We start from the raw sequence: 21,959 nt of genomic DNA on the forward strand, positions 1-21,959 counted from the left end.
TAGCATATTTTTATTATATTTTTAACTTAAATTTTGCTTACATCTTTGCTCTGAAAACTAAATCACAAAATTGTCTTGTAATTGCATTAGAAAGAATTTGCTAGATTATGGAATCCAGCACTTAATGTTACTGGAGATAAGGCTATCCTTTCCCTCTCATCAGTTGATCAAGTGCCACTTTAAAGCAATCAGTTATTGCACTTGTTAGTTCTTTTGAGGAGGCTGTTGCAGAATGTCAGTCCTTTGGTTTAAAAACCTCCTGCTTATTCTAGGCTAAATGTATTGTTAGCTACTTAATATCCATTTGTTATTTTGCCAGCCTTGTGCCACATCTTAAATACATCTTTTTCCCTAGGTAATGTTTAGCCCCCCTGAACTTTTTCAGAGAGAGAGCAAACCTTTTTGTCTGCTCCTTTTGAGTGCTGAACAGCATAATCGCATAGTTTCTTACCAGAGAATTTTCTTTTATTTTCATTTTTTATAACAGTGTTAATAGCTGTACAGTTTTAGTACTTGTGCTATAATGTGTTTTATTCCAGGTGATGTATTGCAAATACTTTTGACGATTACACTATTGCTTTCCGGATAGCCAATGGGAATTTCTAAGGCTGCTGTGTTCTGGGGTCATCTGTGCCTTTTTATCACGGCTGCATCACCTCATAGCTCATTCATTTGTTGACAAATTAAGACACCACCTATCTCTAACTTTGCATTCAGTTATGTATTAATTTATAGCCCTCTTTTCTAGCTTGTTTTTCCAAGCTTTCCCTAGCCCTGGAATTCCATTCTCTTTTCCTTTATACCTGGGGTTACGTCTCTTGTCGTTGGACTTCTGACTTCTATTCAGGTTACAGTTAATGCAGTATCGTGTGGTGAGAACCAACTAAACTTTGTGACACATGGTGTATATTACATACTGATTACATGTGATATAAATGTTTGTGTGATTTTGTGTATTATGATTTGCTCCCTTCATATACTCAGTGCTTTTATTGTCTGCTTTCCTTACAGCCGGTTGCTGAACCAATTCCAATCTGTAGTTTCTGCCTTGGTACAAAAGAGCAAAATCGGGAGAAGAAACCTGAAGAGCTCATCTCTTGTGCTGACTGTGGCAACAGTGGTAGGTGACCATTTACAATAACCCATCCACTTGACAGGAGAGTTTGGTACTGTGGCTGCTCCTGACCCATACACATGAGGAGTATGCATTTATGGCATATAATACTGTTAGTTCAACTGAATCTCGTGCTCCCAGAGGGGAGACAGTTAAGTTAACGTAACACAAATAGTTCATTTGGCTCCTAGAGCTTTCTTTAATAATTTGGTAATGATGACCAATTTTAACATGTTTCTCAATTCAGTTATGAAAAAATATCTTGGTGTTCTTTTGTATGTAGGCCTGCCACTTGCTATCTATGGTATTGGTTTTGTGTAGATAAGAACAGAAGCACCTAAAAATAGAGCATCATCTGGATAACCAAAATTCTGCATTGGAATATCTAATTGATAAAGTAATCTCTCTCTCAGTAAGCTATCTGTGAGCACTGACAGCAGTGGCATTGACTGGTATAATTTTCTCATTGTTCTGTAGGTCATCCGTCCTGTTTGAAGTTCTCTCCAGAGTTAACAGTTCGAGTGAAAGCCTTGCGATGGCAGTGTATTGAGTGCAAAACATGCAGTTCCTGTCGAGATCAGGGCAAAAATGCTGTAAGTGCAGTGGGATGTGGACTGAATGAAGAGGATATCAGTCTTGTGGATGTTCTGTTAAACTAAAAAATAAAATAATCCTAGAGTCAAATATTTGCAGCATTTGTTTGAGCCTGGTAGCCTTTCTGAGACCTGTGAAATACCATATGTCTGTAGATGAAAACTATGTGCATGTTCTCTGAGATGGTAACAAATTAATGGAGGGCTTGATGTTGATGCACATGTAAAGAGAAATTAACTTTATCTGCCTTCAACAGGATAACATGCTATTTTGTGACTCATGTGACCGTGGCTTTCACATGGAGTGCTGTGACCCTCCTCTTACCAGGATGCCAAAAGGTAAGGACTTTGTGATGAAGAGGGTTATTTAAGATGGCGTTGGAAGAGATCAGTGGGTAGAAAGTGCTTTCACACAGTTGGTCCTCTTTTAGCTATGTTTAACTTGTTCTTTACGGCATTGCTTTTCAGGAATTGGAAACTAGAGAAGGGTCAGAGATTCACATCCAGATTTTCCACTGTCTCCTTCTTCCTGTACATTACTGTCTATGAAGGGTTTTGAAAAAAATCTTAGAGGTTTGGGGGAACAAAAGTGATTCTTGCAGATTAAAATGACCAGCTTCCATTTGAATGAATAGCCTTGTACAAAAGAAGGAGATGGGCTTCTGAGTTTTTGGAGTCATATCCATTTAGACAGTAGAGAATCCTGGAGTATAAGCAAATTGCTCTTTTCCATCAGAAAGCAGGTTATCTATGGAAGATCCTCGCTTGGTAGTTAGAAGAAAATTTCCCTATAGAAGATAGTTGGAAGTAGCGTAGTTGTAAGCAGAATATGGAATAATTAAATGTGTTACTTCTTTATGGTTTTCTGATAATGTGCTATGAATTAAAGAGACTTGCTGCATGGTTGTGGGAAGTATACTTAGGGGGCCGTGTGGGGGAAATTAACTGGACTTGAGTTTAGAATGCTGGAACGTACACACAGTTTTTCTTACACGTATATGTGATAATTGGGGCCTTTGGTACTGTTTCTACCCTTTTTGTTAGAAGACCTGGGACCTGTAATTCCCCTTTTTGTCCTGTATGGATGTCCCTTGCATTCAGTGATGAGGACTTGTGTCTTGTAGGTATGTGGATATGTCAAATATGTCGGCCACGGAAGAAAGGAAGAAAACTTTTACACAAGAAGGCAGCACAGATAAAACGACGCTATGCTAACCCAATCGGACGTCCTAAAAACAGGTTAAAGAATCAAAATACAACGTAAGTCTGTCTATAAGGAGGAGTAAGTTGTGAGATTCTATGGGGCAGCAGGTATTTCTGAAGTATCTGGTCTACTCTGTAAGAAGATTTATTTTACAATGAAGAGCTTTTCGTTTTCTTTAATACAGAATTTCTGAAGAGTGCTGTGAAAGGCTAGAAGTAATCTCTGTGCTGCTTTTTGCCTAGATTTTTGACTCTTTGTAGTAACTTACTATTTCGTTTTGAACTATTCCTTATAGTCATAGATGAATTTTGCTGTTTGTGTCACGTCTGTTTTGCTGGATGGCTGCTTCTTCCAGCATAATTGTTTTGTTTTGCATTTCTCAAGAACCCTTTCTGATGCTTAGAGAAACTAAGTAATCTGCAATAAAGCATGTGAGGTTGTTATTTGACATATATTTAACCTGACACTGCTGCCAGAAGATATTTGGCCCCTTTCTGCTTCTGTTCTACATGTCTCTGCATTTGTGGAGCACTCTGTTGTGCTGGGACAGATTGTGTGACCTTGTCATGGTGGTTGTGGGGCAGCCGGTCTCAGGGAATTGGATTTGGGTGGGAATTCTTTGGATAACTTTTCAGCCAGAGCAATTTCCTTGAATTAAGATTGTTGTGCAGTGCTGCTTGTGATGCAGCACTATTGACTCTGAAGGGGACAAAACAATGAAGGAGCATTATCACAAGAACTTCTGCTTTGGGCATCAAATTGGCTGAAAAAAAACCGCTGAACTGGCACTTGATTCTAACCATTAGCACCAAAGGATATTTTGGAAAAAAAACTTAGGAATTTTAGTGCTTATAAAAATATAGAGGGAATGTGTCTTGTAAACATCCTAATTATTTTTCAGTCTCTGTGATACCTTTGCTTAGAGGAACTCCCAGTGTAAGTCAGAGGGGCAAAAGGAAAGCTAGCTATCTGCTATTGCTGTTTTGTCTCTTTTTATTTCATGATTTATTCACATTTTTTTTGCCTTTGTTCCATCATTTCACTTGCAAAATACATCCACAGAATTATGCACAGATGCTTAGTTTGTCATTTTAGGAAAAAGCAGCCTATTTCTATCTCTATAGCAGTGAAGATTGTAGCTAAAACCAGTCAGCTTCCTAAAACAGCCATCGGTCTAGGGCAGTCCCTCTGAGAAATGCTGAATACTCAGTTATCTCAATAGAACTTAAAAATTTCCAGCCTGAAAGATGGCAGCTGGTTGGAGATCAGCACTGTTCCCTGCTAAGATGACCATCAGTGGTATAGGTTCTCAGCAACTGTGCGTGTCCTGCATGCATTAACTTTCTATGTAGTTCTTAAGACAATTTGGTATCAGTACAAAAACTTTGACAAATGAGAAGTGTAAATGTTTAATGACTGCATAAATTGAAACCTACTGTGCAATGTATTCATTTTGGCTACTAATTTTAAAATGTAATATATTAAATTTGGTGAAAATCAATTGTTTATACTCAAATTAATTGCACATAATGTTCATTGTGGAGAAAAATAGTGCAGTACTTCTACTGAGATGTTTAGAATCCTGACTTCTCTAGGGTACACGTGCTCTTGACTACTCCTTTATTATTAAATTCTTCAGTTCACACAGCTTCTGTGTGATTGATAAATAAGTAGGGAAGATGGTAGTCCACTTTGCAACCCAAAACAAACTATCTTACCAAATCTTCTGACCATATCTTTCCACTTCTAATTCTTTAGATCAAAAGGCCCTTTCAGCAAAGTTCGAACTGGCCCTGGCCGGGGTCGGAAGCGTAAGATCACTCTGTCCAGCCAGGCAGCATCGTCAGAAGGAGGGTACCTGGAGCAGACGGATGTCTTGGACTTCTGCAGAGACGGCAGCACCACCTTGAAGTTTAACAAGAAAACCAAAGGGCTTATAGATGGCCTTACTAAATTCTTCACTCCCTCCCCTGATGGACGAAAAGCTCGAGGGGAAGTGGTAGACTATTCTCAGCAGTATAGGATCAGGAAAAAGGGTACCAGGAAATCTAGCACTTCAGAATGGCCCACAGGTAAAGATTTTTCACCCTGCCAATGTAAGTATCCTGTATACCAAGAAAACGTTCAAAGGCTAGGACATTGAAGTGACTAGACTTGTTAAGGCTAGAAACTTTGAGCTGAAAGTTAATGCTCAAATGCAGTTACCTTTGGTGCATTGAGGTAGAATACCAGTTGGAAAAAGGAAGCGATCCTAGAGACCTTTGCCTTTTTATATGTGATGAGGGATTAAATGATTACTGTGAGGTAATCAGATGCCCTTTGGTAATGAGGGGCTTGCAGATAGCCCTAGGAAATGCACTAAATAATGTCATGTTTGAAAGAAGTCATGTAGGGAGTGGTTAATGAAAACCAGAATAGCAAGGTAGGAGTATGAAATGGGAAATGGATAATAAAAAACACTCTGACAGACCCGTGAGTTTCCAGTCTATGGTAAAGGCTTGCATGCAAATGTTTCTTAATTTTTGCAGCCATAGAGGACCCTGCTTCATGCAGTTTGGCACCTTCTTGCTGGAGAGCATCCCTTCTTTTGAAGGCAGTTCTGCTTTCCTTGTTTTCTTTTCTAGCTTAAGACATTAGTCTATGACTGGACGTTGATTTAATCTCTATATTCAGATCTTTACAGTGTTGTTGAGTAGTCCCATAGCTTGAATTGTTCGTAAGCAAGCAGTGGAAAATATCCCACAATAACATGCAAGGTTTACAGCTTTAGAATAGTTATGTGTATTAACCTGGCTGGTGCTGGAAGATCAATAATGTATCTTAATGCTTTGGGGGTGAGGTGAAGTGTGTTGTGGGTTTTGTTTGGTTTTTTTTGTGCAAGGGGTGTTTCTTGGGCGATGATGTTAAGTGTTAAAGGAGAAGCTGCTGCCTGAGCATTCACACCCTACCTGAGTGTGTAACTGCCAGGATGGGGGGTCCCTTCGCAGGGGGTGACCCCAAAGGGCCGACGGGTACCCTTCAACCACACCGACACCCTGACACACACACACACACACACTCACACTCACTCACTCAGGTGCGCTCCCTCCTTCTTCAGGCTTGACCCTAGGTTCCTGCAGCAGAGTCTCAGGTGTCAGATTTTACAAAAGTAAGTAATTTAATTGAAAGGTACAGCAGTGAGGTCAGCCTCGGCTGGGTGCCTCTGAAGAGGAAGAGACCTGGAATGAAGAAATTCTTAGGCAATGCTACCCTTGTGATCTCTACACCCACCCCTCACATGCCTTTCACATGTCTTTTAGTCCAGTGGTGATTTTTGGTCTGGAATCTTCCAACACCATATTGGATTCTTTTTCTATGTCCAGGCAGGCTGTGGATTGCTCTTATCTTGTTGATTCGCAGTCTCTGCTGAGGGTTGTAGCCTCCATATGTTCTGGTTTACGCTTCTTGTACACCTGCGCTCGCTGGCAGAACATGGGGAACTGAAAAGTCCTAGGCTTGGGGAAAACACTACCAAAACATCAGTGTGTTATCAACATTTTTCTTATACTAAAAGACTAAACGCAGCACTGTACCAGCTGCTAGAAAAATTACTAAGAAAATTGACTCTGGCAACCTAAAGGCTTCAGCAAAACTAGCTACTCATGCTAAGTGAAGCTAAGCAAACAGCATAAATCACACTGTATTATAACTCTAAGTAATTTATTCTAATTGAAACTTACTTATTTAAGCGAAACAACTAATATCTCTCACCAGTAAGTTTCCTGGTTTTGGTTGCACCTGATACGGCATTTAAATAGTTGTGATCCTTGTTTGTGAGAAACGGGCATAGTGGTAAGCCATTTATGCAAAAATATCTCATTGTTAGAAATGCCTTCATGATACTATGAATGTCTAAGTAGTGAGTTTTGGACCTGGTTAAATGTATGACAATACTTCTTACGTGGTCACAATCCAGAACTGGTTCATCCCTTGTGATCCAAAATCTGAATAGAAAATCCCATCAAAAAAACTTGGCACAGTGTCTGAATGGAGCCAGAAAATGTTTGTCACTGCACTAAAAAGCAAGTACTCCTTTGTAAACGTAGGTGAAGACAATTTTCTCTCGCATTTACAGACAATCAGGATGGCTGGGATGGAAAACAGGAAAATGAGGAGCGTTTTTTTGGGAGCCAGGATGTCTTAACTGAAAAAGACATGGAGTTGTTTAGAGATATTCAGGAGCAAGCACTGCAGGTAAAGTTAAATTTTCAACGTCTGGCAGTAAGTACCAAATCTGTAAAAGAAATTTATACAAATCCAAAAACCCCACCCCACCCCAACAAGAAGACATGCAGACTCCAGATTAGTCTGCCTTAAAAGCTAATGTGCTTGGTTTCAGCTGCTTGAGAGTAATGGGGACCTAACCTCGAGAGCTGAAGGATAATATAAAAGTGAGCATAAGAGGTTAAGGTGGGCATCTAAAAAGCCTTGAGGGCTGTGGCTTTAGTAGTGTCAGAACATAGAGCTGTTAAATAGCTGGTAAAATGTGTGGACTGTTAAAACAATAAAATGTGGGACTCTCTGCTAGCAGCATGGATCACATAGGGCTTCTGGCTAATTAAAACATTCTTTTTCTAGACACTTTAACTCCTTATGGAACAGGATAGGCCATTATTCTGTGTGTCTGTATGTACATATATGTGCATATACATGTGTGTGATGTGTGTGTGTGATCTCCCTACCTGTACATTTCAATAACTTGAATGGTCCTTATGACTTTAACTCCCTCGGAAGCCAAAGGGGTCAATTGAACTTATGCAGTGATTTCCCAAAACAGTGCTTCACTAAGTACAACTGTCCTTTTAAACTTGTCCAGTATTTAAAACTATGACATGCAACAGCATGAGAGGTGGTGGAGGTACGTGGTATGACAATGCTTGCTAATTCTTCCTTTTTATGAATCGCGTGAATCATTTGCTTGAATGTGACTGGTACTGGTTTTTAGTGTCAGAAAGCAACGTCTGTGTCTTCCTAATTCTCTGTGAAGAAGAATTTGAGTAGGATGGACTGTGTAGATAAGAATGTTATAATTTATTTCAACTTAGAAGTCTTTTACTTGGAAATTCACGAAAACTTTTCCTTTTTTTCCCTTGCATAGAAAGTAGGGGTGACTGGGCCTCCTGATCCACAAGTCCGATGTCCTTCTGTCATCGAATTTGGCAAGTATGAAATCCAGACCTGGTACTCCTCCCCATATCCACAGGAATACTCAAGGTATGACTGATTATTGTTCTTTGTTCTCCTTCAGTGTTTATGGGCAAGCTGTACTCCAGCAGATGTAGAAATCTTAAGAAGATTCTATCTGAATGTAAGATAGAAGCAAAGTACACGTAATCCGGATACTTTTCATGGTAGTTAATAGATGTCTTTAAGGTCTTTTTAGGCTGAGTCAAAAAGTTGATAATCTCTCTGCAACAACCTGCATACTCTGTGAGCATTCAAACTGCCACAGGAATACACGATTAGAGGGATTCCCAAAGAATCCCCTCCCTTGCCCTGCTGGCCACGCTGCTTTTGATGCAGCCCAGGATGTGGTTGGCTCTCTGGGCTGCAAGCACGCATTGCCCGCTCATGTCCAACTTTTTACCTACCAGTATCTCCAAGTCCTCCTTCACTGGGCTGCTCTCAATCCATGCATCCCCAGCCTGTTCCGATACCGAGGGTTTCCCTGACTCAGGTGCAGGACCTTGCACTTGGCTTTGTTGAACTTCACATGGACCCACTCCTCCAACCTGTCCAGGTTCCTCAACTGCAGCACTCTTTGTGATAAAAAAATAATAAATTTGTTTAGGGAATAGGATGTTAACTGTGTATTAAAATATTTGATTAAAAATGGCTGTATACTATCTATGGGAGTTGAAAGAGACAAACAAATTTCACAGGAATTACTTCCGTGTATTATTTTTATGCTGTATGTAGTTCAACACAGCTAAAGAAATGTTTAATGTTACATGTTTTGGCATCTGAAAGAATGATCTGCTGTGATGCATATACAGTTGTTTTGATGTTCTCTTGCTTGAGAACTTTGCAGACTGTCTAAACTGCAAGCTCTGAACTTGATTCAAAGAGAGGAAAACCTTCTAAAGGCCATAGATAGAGAGGAAAAAATAAATAAAACTCTTCATTCTAACATTTAATAAGAGCATGTCATCTGTCATGAGGAATTATTCTAGGTCTGCTAAAGGCATTGAAGGTAACTGAAAATACCATCCCTGCCCAAGCTAGAGTATGTAAATGGAGTTAAATCACAAGTGTCGGGGACACTTGCATTCAAAAGTTCATGTCAATGTAGTATGTAAAATGGTTCTAAAGCAAACAGATAGATGGTGTGGTGACCCGTTCCTCAGGGGTACATACAGCTGTCTGTTACGAGGAGCAAAAGGAGAGAATGGGAACTATTTTTCTAAGCCATTCTAGCATCACTAGTGCAAAACTAGGGTTTTATTGCTGTTTTTCCTAGGATTTTAATCGGTGCATGTATTTCTTCTGACATAAATTAATAATGTAAAAGTAATTATGCAGGACATTAAGTACGTTTTTTTTCTTTTTAATATGCATTCATCACAGAGTAAGTGCCATGACTTTAAGTATGGTAAGGTGTTTTTGGCCTGATGAGCACATACACAAGGTTGGTATGTACTGGGCTTGTTTTCATCAAGGTCTCTATCTACAGGAGTGAGGAATTTTGTACAAAAGTCTACAGCTTCAGTCCTTGATCTTTCATTATCTTTGCTTACAGGCTACCCAAGTTGTACCTTTGTGAATTCTGTCTAAAGTATATGAAAAGTAGAACTATTCTCCAGCAGCATATGAAAAAATGTGGCTGGTTTCATCCTCCAGCCAATGAAATTTATAGAAAAAATAATATTTCAGTCTTTGAGGTAAGTTAGAACAATAAGCTACTCACCTTTTATCTATAAAATAAGATCTTTAACATCCAATCGTGATAAGTTTTCCATAGCCCTAATGATCTTCATTTGTGAAGCATTCAGTTCCGAAAAGTGAACAACTCCAAGCAAGCAGTGGGAGCTGACCTCATGTGTAGATTATTCATCCAGAAAATTTATGAGAAGGTTTGCGTTGTAAAAATGCTTTTTCATTTTAGGAAAATTAATATTAAGTTCTCTCTTAAGCTAATGAATATAACAGTGACTTGGCCACGGCCTTTATGCTGTGGAAGTTTAAGTCCTTTGAGATGTTGCCTATGACAGAGAAGTCTTACTGTCATGTTAGACACTTCAAACATCCAGGGATACCCAGATGAAGCATATCATTCCATGACAGCAAATAGAGTGACAAAACTTTTCCTTGTTTCTGTAAGGTTGATGGCAATGTCAGCACTATCTACTGCCAGAATTTGTGCTTATTAGCCAAACTCTTCCTGGACCATAAGACTCTGTATTACGATGTGGAGCCATTTCTTTTCTACGTGCTGACACAGAATGATGTCAAGGGCTGTCACCTTGTTGGCTACTTTTCCAAGGCAAGTATTTGAGTACTTCAGACTTTTGCGACGGTGAGAAATGCTGCTTCAGAGTCTTTAAATTGCTGTAATTTAGGCCCTTGCCGTTTATATAATATGTCATGTAATACAGGTATAGACTTCTGTTGCAACCAGATTTTATTTATGTTACACTCAGAGACCACCAACTGCATCGACGACTAAAACCAAGTTTCCACATAATGTTGAATAACATATATTCTCTAAGAAACTTGTACTGTAGCTAGTAGCTAAAAAAACCCAACTCTTGAAATAACTTCCTGCCCTTGGTGGTGATGGATAGTACTATTTGTGAGACAGAACTACTTGGTAACAATATTTATCTCATCTTGCCTTCTGTAAATATGTTGTTTTCTAAATAAGTTTGGCAATTTTGCACCTCCTTTCAAACCTTTTATTTTTTGGACAGATCAGGGCCAAGATTTCAGATAGGCCTCTTCTTAAGAATTTTATCTGAAATTGTTTTATTATTTTTAAATAGCTTTAATTGAAGCTTTTCCTTTCAGTCTTCAGAACAGCGGATTTGAGAGTATTTTACGGTTATAATGTTAAAGATTCACTGGAATACTGCAGTCTTTTTCAGTGAATTTCGCTGCCTTCAGATTTATGCTTTGAACTTTTATCTGCTGTGCAGCCCGCGTTCTTTACTGTATTGTATCTAAGCAGAACGTGGTAGTTATGTCAAGATTTCATTCTTTTTGTTTTTCCGAACTGAAATGATAGTAATAGAGCTTTAATAATCTCTTAAAGTCTTTAATACTCTTAATAGTCTTTCCTTGGCTTATGTACGTTGTTGTTCCTAAGAAATTTTGACTGTGGTTTTCTAGCTCAGGTTTTGCTGTAAAGTTATGAGGGACTTGTACAGAACTTCTGTTATGTCTCACTGGTATTTTTTGTTTCTTTGTTTTTAATTTGCTGCTTTTTTTTCCAACAGGAAAAACACTGCCAGCAGAAGTACAATGTTTCCTGTATAATGATTCTTCCACAATACCAGCGTAAGGGCTATGGCAGGTTCCTAATTGACTTCAGTAAGGAACTTTTTCTTCACTTTTTTTAGTCTTTGTTTTTTACTATTTTAAAGAAAGGGTTAACTGTGAAAGGTGATAATTTTTCAAATTAAAAACCGTCTCAGGACAAAGAATTCTAAAGCTCACAAAATCATCTGAACTTCACAAATTGCTCTTATTGTTGGAAGGTTTCAATTCTAAAGGCAAATTAATATTTTTTTTCACCTAATTCTCATGTTTTCTGTGTAAGCATCTTACTGTGGAAACCGTAGGCATGTTTCAGTATAGTGTTTTTAGCAGAAGCTTACCTTGTGCATGTAGCTCTTTCTACAGAGAGCCAACCCTAAAACTGCAGGGTCTGAAAACTTCAGCAGCTTGATTGAGTGAACGAGTGTCTTAAGGAAAAGGTGGTCATAGTTACATTTTAATTTAGCTTTGAGAGCAGCAAAACCAGACGTACTTAGGCTCTGAATACTCAATTCTCAGTTTCATACGTGGATCTCAGCAAGTTCACGGAGAAACTTGCCACTGTAACTATCCCCCTCGTATTATGCTGAGTGCAATCTAATTTAGCCCCCCCGTGGACATGCTAATTTTGAAGTTAATGTCCAGAGTAAAACCTTACTGGTATAATCATATTAGAATGATTTTGCTAGTAAATATCCTTGTGTACATAAGTTGTTCTCCTGAAAATATTGGTGAAACAGAGGAACTCGATGTATATTGAGAAATCGACAAACGTGGGCTGTATTAGAGCAGCAGTAGAGAAGACACATTTGTGAGCTGGTTCCTCCTTTTCCCTTTCGTCATACTGGGGAGGATACAACCTCTTGGTCTTTATTGAACCTGTGCAGTGAAACAGTGCTTCTCTAGATAGAGCTTGGTACTCTCTGGTATGGCTGTGAAGTTTGACAGCAGAGAATTTTCAAGGAAATTGTTTGCCATATGTTTTAGATGGCTGAAATGTGTTTTCCCTCTGTCATCTTCAAATTTGCTATTGCAATTGAAAGATACTCAGCAGACTGTGTACTTCGGGCTTAGTGTATTTTCTAGGTGGGCAACTGCTGCCATCTTGTGGCGTTGCCCATAGGCGATCTCTAATGGCAATGTAGCTTGGAAACTACATAACTGCAGTTAGTTTTGAACCAAAAAAATAATCGGACGGGCTACTCAGTGTATCCTTGGAAATGATAATCTGTATTTTTTAGACAGCATTCAGCTACTTTCTGAAAAAATGCCTTTGTAGAAGTTGGAGTGGAAAGAGAAGCTATCTATACTAATTTTTTGAAATTTTTTTCTTGCATATCTCTAGGCTATTTGCTTTCAAAGCGTGAGGGTCAAGCAGGATCACCAGAGAAGCCCCTGTCAGACCTGGGGCGCCTCTCATATATGGCTTATTGGAAGAGTGTAATATTGGAGTGCCTTTATCATCAACGTGACAAGCAATTAAGCATCAAGAAATTGAGTAAGCTGACTGGAATCTGCCCTCAAGATATCACTTCCACTCTGCATCACCTACGAATGCTTGACTTCCGCAGTGATCAGTGAGTACAGGAGTCCTGTTGTATTTCCAAATAGCTTCAAATGTATTTGAATTAAATTATTGGTGTTTGGAGACAAGTCACATCTAATATGCCTGATTTTTATTTAAGACTTAAGTGCCCCAATACTGGCTGTAGAGATTTATGATGCTCACACATGATGCAAGAATTTTTCAGTGCCAAAGCTGGATCTCATTTCCAGCTGTGTAGCTCTGCAGCTGTGGAACTTCTGAGTAATTTGCAGCGGTGAGAGAAGGCAAGCTCATCTCTTGGCCATGTTCTTTGGGGTCCTTCAGTCTAATCAGTCCAACATATTTGCAAAACAGAGTAAACAGCAACTTCCCTTCTCTAGAGGGAAAACTGTTCCCTTTTCCAGTCATGGAGCAGGCAGTTGTTTCTCCCTTCTCTGTGCCTCAAAGTTGCTGTTAACTGTGTGGGTTAACATGGGATGCTTGAACAGTGGGGTAGATCCCTTGGAGAAATGAGATGTGTGGATATAGAATAGTCTCCTTGCCCAGCTGAGGGTACAAGTCAAGTGAAATACTGGGAATTGTTCTTGATTCAGATCATTGCAATTTTGGGAGTGGAATTGTATTTTATTATGTTTTGTGTTAAGCTTGGAACTTACTTGGAAAGCTTGAAGTTTTATGTCCTTGTTTCACAGTATACTTTAATCAGTGATATTACTCCCAGCTCCTTGAACAAAATCCACTCCAGTAGTGGGACTGTAACTTTTTAAAGCAGTCCTTTTATTACCATTCACTGTCTTTCACCTTATGTTGCCTTTTCCCCAAATGGCATATCCCTTGTCCATTTAATGCATAATAAAAGTGATACTTTGCAGCTGAATGCTACTCGTGGAAGGATAATGGCTTCATTTTCTCAGTTTGAAGATGCTTTCTCTGATAGTCTGATGGTATTGCAAATTGTACAATTTTAATGAGCATTCTGTCCTCTCTAAAGTTATTCATGGCAGCACTGATTGAGAGTACACAGATTTTTCTGTAATGTCTTAGCTGTGTCACATGACGAGATGTACAGTATGTAGCCTGTTGTTGATCAGAGTATTTTTACTGTTTAGATTTGTGATCATTCGTCGGGAGAAACTTATCCAGGAACATATGGCAAAGCTTAGAACTAATGTCCGACCTATAGACGTGGATGCAGAATGTCTGCGTTGGACGCCTGTTATAGTTTCCAACTCAGTTGTCTCTGAAGATGAAGAAGAAGAGACAGAGGATGGGGAAAGTGAAGAGCAACAACAGCAGAAAGAAAAAGATCCAGAGACAAGTGTAAGAGTTAATCTGTTACTTCTGTATGGTGTATAGTTTACACTTGATGCTTTTGTGGGCAATGGTAAGAAGATTTCAAATGCCGTGCTTGGGCATTTGGCATAATCGTAAACTAATCATGACTGCAGTGCTTTTTATATATCTTTATAGTTTCAAATTGGAAACTAAAAACAGGGAAAACATTGAGGCATAGTCTAGAGAAAAGTTAAAGACTGTCTCTGAAGAGAGTAAAAAGGCTCTTTCTACCCTTAATGATTTTTGCACTATGTGTTGGGGGGCAATGTTAAAGAAAAAAAAAAAAAATAAAAAATCCAAATCAAAAATCCTGCCTCCCACTCTCAAGCAACCTGGTGTCTCATCAAATTAAGGACACAGTATTTCTGTAAGTGACAAATAGCATAAATGGAAATGAATCAACAAAAACTTTTAATGTTTTTCACCAAAGGTTTTTGCTGTGTACTTTCGCAAAACCACTAATATCTTTAGAATTACTGCCCACAGAGCAGTGAAGGTTTCTGAAATCTAGGTTGCTGTCCTTGAAGGCTTGCACTCTCTCATCAGGCGATGAGCACTGACTACACCACTAAGAGGCAAATTATGTGCTGTTACTGTATTTACATTTAACCAATTGTGCATTTTAATGGAAAAATAGCTTCAAGTTTGTCTCACTTTTTTCTTGAAAACTACACAAATACTGTGTTTTAATTTAGCAAGATGATGTTTGCATTCCAGCAGGCCACTGGGTGGCTGCTGCTAACTGGGTCACTTGTTGGGAGTTAATTGAGATGCGTTATCACCTAGGAGGGAAGGAGTAGCAGTTAGCAGTGTTAGAATCTTGTAAAGGTCAATTCTTTTGTTATTCTCAGATTCTTAAAAGTAATTCTTGTTAAACTTTTCTGACTTCTTGCTCAAAAGCTTTTCTGGAATCGAATTCAGGATATACATGCATGCTTAAATAGAAAGTGTGAGATCTGTTTGTTTTTATTTTAATCAGATGGTAAAATCTGTGTCACGGGAGAAGAAAGAGCAAGAGCCTTACTCACCTACAGAGAGTGAAAAAAAGCCAGACGTTGTTGCTCCAGCCAACTCTGCTCGGCCAAACAAGCACATTTTTCCCCTGGATAGTCTTCCTGCAAACAGTCAGCCATCACGAAGAGGTCGATGGAACCGCAAGGGCAAAAAACTTCAGGAGCCCTTTTGTGAGAAGGAGCCAATATTGCCCATTGAGGACAAAACAGCAGTTCCCAGTGGGCGATGCAGTGAATGCGAGGAGAAATCATCAGCCTCACGGGGCCGGTGCAGTGACTGTGAGGAGAAGTCAGCGGCCTTGCAAGGAAGGTGTGGTGAATGTGAGGAGAAGTCTCCAGCCCCAAGAGGCCGGTATGCTGAAGATGAGGAAAAATCTGCAGTTCCCCAGGGACAGTATGTCAAAGGTGACAAATCTGCAATTCCCGGTCGGCGGTACAGCGACGGTATGGAAAGGTGGAGAGGGCAGTTGAAAAAGAACACAGAGCCATTGAAGTGTAGATTCCCGGAGGACTGCGACAGGTTACCCCGCCGCTACAGTGACAGTGACAGGGCACTTCTGAGGTGTTTTAGTGAGAGCAGCGAAGAGGAAGACGACGAGCCTGTGAGTCCTCGATCAAGCTCTCCACCTGTTCTCACCAAGCCAACATTAAAACGAAAGGTATGTCTCTTGTTTCATGTTGTCTCTGACTTTATTGTGCAGTCTATTTTGTCAGTATGTTGGTGCTTTCTGAAGGATTGTGCAATTCCAGAGGTGTGTATTAAGCATACAGGTAGCGTCTGCTCAGTGTTCCAGAACTCTGTTTAGAGAGTACTTTCTTCTACCTTTTTGTAGTGGTGGGTTTTGTTGAACCAGAGATAGTGGTTTGGTTTTTGTTTGTTTTGTTTGTTGTTTTTTTTTTAATTTTAACTTCTGCCTTGTGCTTGTGATTTTTCCGCCTTGGTCATTAAAGTTTTACTCAGCTACGCAAAATAGAAACAGACATGGTCCTGCGTTTAGAAGAAGCTTGCAAAACAAAAATGCTATTTAAATAACTAAAATCACAGCATAAGGTCTTTGGATGGAGATGTGAATTCTATGAATGTGACCAAGAAAATCCTTTTTTTGTGGGATGCTGCACTAAAAAGTTCTCTTCTTTATCATCTTTGCAGCTTATTCTAAAGTGTTCACATCTATGTTGTAGTGTCTCTGAACTTTGAGCTGTTATGGATGGGCTGTTAGCTTCAGCTGTTTAAATGGTTTGTACTGTTACAGAAATGTCAGTCTAGCAACCTTCATGGAAGTCGATCGTCCTGTGTTGTATTTGACATCTGTCTAATGGAAGGCAACTGCCAATCAGTATTTCTAGTGAAGTCTGGATTCCAGAAGGGAGCATTCTAGTCCTGCTTGGACTGTTGAACTCTGTTGTTCATGTAGTCTATTTATCGGTGTTTTATTTCTGCTTCACATAATAAGATGTCTTCTCTTCTCCCACCTTCCACTTCCAGAAACCAATTCTTCATAGGAAGAGGCGAGTCCGCAAGCGTAAGCACCACAACAGCAGTGTTGTCACTGAAACAATCTCAGAGACCACGGAAGTGCTGGATGAACCGTTTGAGGACTCAGACTCTGAACGACCAATGCCTCGATTAGAGCCTACATTTGAGATTGAGGAGGAGGAAGAGGAGGAGGAGGACGAAGAGGAGGAGAATGAACTTTTGCCCAGTGGATACTTTCGACACTTAGCCCCACCAGACACACTCAGGCATAGACCCTCTTCTAAGAGGAAGTCCAAAGATGAGGAGGAGTCTGATGACACTAATGGTATGTTTGGTGGTACGCTGTTGGAAGTTTGATACAGAGTGTCAGTGAGTGTCAGATGATACTGGCTCATGATGGAACAAGCTGCTTACCTTGTCTCGTAACTTCTAGCCAAATGTAGGGTTGGGCACAAATTACCAGTCAAACCAGACTCAGACATTCCCAAGTCTTATGAAAATGTGGTACATGCTTTTAAATATCTTATTAGCAGTGACCTGATCACAGGGCATCGTTTTGATGCAGCTTTTGTAGTGGAATTGATATCTGTGATTGTGGAAAAACCTATGCGGCAGGGTCGCTTGCAGAAATAAAACAGAAATTAATTGGAGAGCCCTCAGTTTTCCATAACAAAGAGAAATAATAAACTGTCTCTTTTGAGATCCTGTTCTTCATCACATTGCATGTCCTGCCTCTTAGCTTCTCATATCTCCTTAAAGTTCTCTGAACGTTCATTCATAAAATAAAATTATTTGGTTGGAACTGGTTACTTAGAATGCACTGATAATTCAAAAGAAACATCTGTCATTCAGATGCTCCATTAGTAATCTTCATTATGACTGTTACATGTTCTGTTCTCCTGATGGTCTACATAGTGCAAGGCAGTCAGCCAAATAAAAACCAAAAACTGTGTGAAAGAGAAGTATGGTTCCATTATCCCACAATAAAAAATAGTTACTGGAATGAGCTCGTTAATTTATGGCTTTCAACTATCCTGTGGTTAGTAGAGGAGAATTTTTCTTTAAAAGTACTTAAATGCTGAAAGCATCAATATGGTTATAGCCATGTATACTTTTCATTTAGCATCAGTTACCCTTAAATCCTTATAGAAGCATATAAGTGTAAATTTAGTGCAAACGTGTTGATGCAGCATTAAGTTTGCTTAGTGGGAATATATGCACAGTCAGCTTATACCATTGTTTTTTTAATTCTATTGTGATCAGTTTACTCATTAAATACATTTTTGTGGTACTTCAGCACCATTAATAAGACTACTGAGTTGTGAGAAGATCTGTTAGATAAGCAATTTTCAGTCTCTTTTCATTTGTGCTCTTCCGAATGTTTTTTGGTGGAGAAGTGGATCCCTTTAGAGAGTCCACACACACATATTGCTTTATAAAATACATCAGTGATTTTTAACAATCTTTTGCAGACTACAAATAGTCCATAGAGTGCCCAGGTGCAATGATAAATTTCTTGCTCACCTACGTTATAAATACTTTACTTTCTTACTCTCCACTTGTAATTTAGTGCTTTCTGTTCCCTTGTGTCGCTTCTGTTGCTTTTTTTTTTTTCTGAACTTCTGCAAATTTGTCAGAACCTCTGAAGTAATAAAGTAGTAAGCACACTATATCAGGGTATTGCTGCTCCTGACATCAAACGGGATCTGATGGCTGCTTATGCCTTTAATGCAGGTGCCTTTGCATATACATAATAAAACTGTAATGATCTTAGAGAAAATACATTGTACTTTCTATTACCTAAACACACTAGCCCACAGGGATAATCAGGCATTGTAGACAGGTGGCCTTTTTTGATAAAAATTCAGCTGGGTGGAGGGGGGCAGCAGTGCCTTATGCCAATTCAGAAATATAGTATTGGAGTCATTAATATTTGGTTCAGATTTAGACTATTTTAATCATAATTATGCTTAGGAATGTTTATAGGAAGCTTAGATTTCTGTAGTGATAGGAAAACTTCCCAGAAACCTGCTTGTAATTTCCTTTTAAATTTTCTGAGTAAGGGTGATTTGGGTTCGTTTTTTGGTTTGGGTTTTTTTTTTTTCTGATTTTTCCCCGAGAACTTGATCTCTGAGGCAATGCACTGAAAGTGTTCTGTGATTTCCCCTAAATGTAACATTGCAGTCTCTTAAATTTGGTGTCTGATGAGAATTTGAATTGGTTCTGATGGCTGTCAGGGCTACGGTGAGAATGGATAGAGTGGTGTGGCAATTTGAGGCCAGTATTTAATAAGGTTTAGGCATTCTGGAAGATAGAACGTGTTCTGTGGTATAGAAAACAAATAAAGCTTGTGTCTCTATATTCTACCAATTCTGTGCAACTTGATTAGTGTTGCGTGGGGAAGGTGGAGCTCTGTAATAGGCTGGGCTTGTATTATTTTGCTTTTCTAGTTCTTCCTATAAGTCTTACTGTGAATGTGAATACTGTAAGGATCTTCTGTTCAAGCTTGCGTACGCACTGATATTTAACTAACTGCAACTGAATGAGCACATATATATGTTTCTCAGTATTCTAAAAAATGAGGCACATGAAATCTTGAGTGGTCATCAAATCCATATTCTTTTGCGAAGGTGGTGTCGAGTGCATATGGTAAAAATCACAGTTGCTTGAGGTTGGAAAGGACCTCTGGAGGTCATCCTGTTCAGCCCCTCTGCTTAGGCAAGGCCACCAAGAGCCAGTTGACCTCAGGACCATGTCCAGGTGGCTTTTGAGTATCTCTGAGTAGGGAGACTTCACAACCTCCTTGGGCAGCCAGTTCCAGTGCTCAGTCATGGTAACGAAGAGTTTGCCGATGCTCAGATGGAACCTCCCGTGTTTCAGTTTGTGCCTGTTGCTTCTGGTCCTGGCACTTGGCACCACTGAAAAGAGCCCGTCTCCATCATCTTTACACCTCCCTTAGGAGAATAGTACACATCAATAACATCCTTCTCTGAGCAGTCTCTTTTCTAGTCCCAGTTCTCCCAGCCTTTCCTCATCAGAGATATCTTCCAGTCTCTCAGGCATCTTAGTGGTGTCTCCAGTAGCTCCATGTCTGTCTTGTACTGGGCAGCGCAGACTGGACAACTTTAATTACTGGACACATTATTACAAGGGGAGCCTGCCATCATAAGATTTTATCCGTGACAGTACAGATAAAAGCAAAAGGTCTTCACCTAAGAGGTGGTAAGCCTAATCCTCTGTAGTAGATAGGAAGTGTGAAAGAAGACAACAAATAGCGATTTTTTTTTTTTTTTTTTTTTTTTTTTTCATTTAAAGAGGTTGGTTTGTTTATAAGAGCTTCAATGGTAATAAGTAGTATTTCCTTCTTCCTGCCTAATGATATGCTGACTGTAGCAGATCCTTTCTTTCCTTTATTCACATTCCAAGTATTTGTTTTATGGATGACTTCAAGGAGTTGTTGAATTTTGAATTCAGTATTGGTTTTAAATTCAATTTTTAATACCGAGAATTTTTTCAAAATACTTCTCATCGGAGATATTTAGAGTAAATGCCTGTCTGAGCAAAGAGCGAGAGTAACTCAGCTGACCTATGATTAAGTTTTAAGGAATGTTTGTGAACTTCTAGGAGCATATTATTTAGTTTTACCTTTGTTATGTAACTGTGGACTTCAAACAGCTATTCTTGGGAAAATCATAGCATGGAATCAATAATATCTTTTAAGATGGTAGAAAGGGCAGAAATGTGAATAAATGCACTCTGAATATTGGGGGGAAATTGATACTATATCCATATGGTGGGATGACCAACCTAATTACAGGCCCATCAAGTGTGACATTCATCCTGATTTAAATAGTAGGATGACTGGTTTATTGCCCAGTAGAAAGTCCAGGGAGGGTTATTGGCTCAATACAAATGGTATGTGAAAAGTGTATTTATCAGAAAATGATATATTTTTACAAGACTACAGCTTGTTTAATAAGGGTAATTGATGTTACCTACTTAGTGCTTTGAGAGGTATTTGACTTAGTCAAAACCATTTGCTTTACCTTGATTTTGTAACATTTCAGTTTATGCATATTAAATAAATCAAGCTGCAAACAAGGAGAAATTTAGCAGCTTTGTTATCAGTGGGGTGCAAGGCATTGGACTAGATGATTGTTGTAGGTCCCTTCCAACAGAACTGTTCTCAGGGCGATTGGTCTGGGTCGTGTGTCTGTACCACTATTTTATGGGTAGATTAAAAAAATAATGTAGCAGCTGAAGGGCAATTCACTGACAAAGTCTATGAGAGAGTATTTGAAGGTCATGTCCAGTAATTAGCATGGTTTTCTAGCTCAAAGCCAGAGAGATTCAGGTGATCCTTAAATACATGAACAGAGGAGTCTCAGGTGGAGTAGAGACATTCTATCATCTCTTTATTTAGCTTTGGTGAAACTAATACAACGATCTCTGCTCAGTTATTCACGCTTAAGAGTATTGATAAACTGGAATAGTTCAAAGAACAGTTGTGGGCTGAGTAAGACACTAGAACAAATGTTCTGTAATAGTAGATTCAAAGAAAGTAGAGGTAAGAGTGACTTGATAAATTTACAGGTTACTTTGGTAAGAATGGTTATTTAGTAAGAGAGATTTACTGTCTAGCAGATAAAAGCAAAATTAATACAAAAGCAGATTAAGTACATACAGTGTCTGAAGACAGAAATTCAGATGGTAAAGTGTGAATATCAACTAGTGTCAATGATTAACCGTTGCAGTAGTTTACCAACAATGTGTAAAATGTACACAACTTGGTAATGTACATAGCAGTGGCTACGCTAGTTGACAGGTTCAAAAGAAAATTAATTCAGGGAATGCCTTACAGTATTCAGTAAGTTCTCAGTAAATGATCACATTTCTTTCTGGCTGTATAAGCTCTGAACCTATTCTAGTGTTTGGAAAGTCACTGAAATGCAAAACTTGCTTCATCAAAAAAAGTCAGATGAGAGAGAAATTCAGCTTCCTTTTAATAATTCCTCAGATTAAAAAATATAATCTAGCCAAATTCAGTCACCTGTATATTCCTACTGGCATTTAAAAGCATAAACCATGAAAAAAGTGGAAATACTTCCTTTCTTCAGCAGATGCACAAAATACAGATCTAAATGGAAACAGGCTTTTATTGCA

The 21,959-nt window shown here is 39.0% G+C and overlaps 1 protein-coding gene across 1 annotated transcript in view; it reads left to right on the top strand.

Annotated features, from left to right (window-relative positions):
* KAT6A (lysine acetyltransferase 6A) overlaps positions 1-21,959 on the top strand; it is a 45,857-nt gene that overhangs the window by 18,413 nt on the left and 5,485 nt on the right. Inside the window, exons 4-17 of the mRNA XM_074164262.1 lie at positions 1,012-1,120; positions 1,592-1,707; positions 1,965-2,046; positions 2,832-2,967; positions 4,670-4,983; positions 7,026-7,144; positions 8,049-8,164; positions 9,690-9,831; positions 10,272-10,433; positions 11,386-11,479; positions 12,771-13,002; positions 14,081-14,291; positions 15,286-15,978; positions 16,806-17,121. Of these exons, the coding sequence (XP_074020363.1) occupies positions 1,012-1,120; positions 1,592-1,707; positions 1,965-2,046; positions 2,832-2,967; positions 4,670-4,983; positions 7,026-7,144; positions 8,049-8,164; positions 9,690-9,831; positions 10,272-10,433; positions 11,386-11,479; positions 12,771-13,002; positions 14,081-14,291; positions 15,286-15,978; positions 16,806-17,121 (2,842 nt within the window). The remainder of the gene's footprint in view (positions 1-1,011; positions 1,121-1,591; positions 1,708-1,964; positions 2,047-2,831; positions 2,968-4,669; positions 4,984-7,025; positions 7,145-8,048; positions 8,165-9,689; positions 9,832-10,271; positions 10,434-11,385; positions 11,480-12,770; positions 13,003-14,080; positions 14,292-15,285; positions 15,979-16,805; positions 17,122-21,959) is intronic.

Source organism: Numenius arquata, chromosome 26 (assembly GCF_964106895.1).
Source record: "Numenius arquata chromosome 26, bNumArq3.hap1.1, whole genome shotgun sequence".
Taxonomy (NCBI): Eukaryota; Metazoa; Chordata; class Aves; order Charadriiformes; family Scolopacidae; genus Numenius; species Numenius arquata.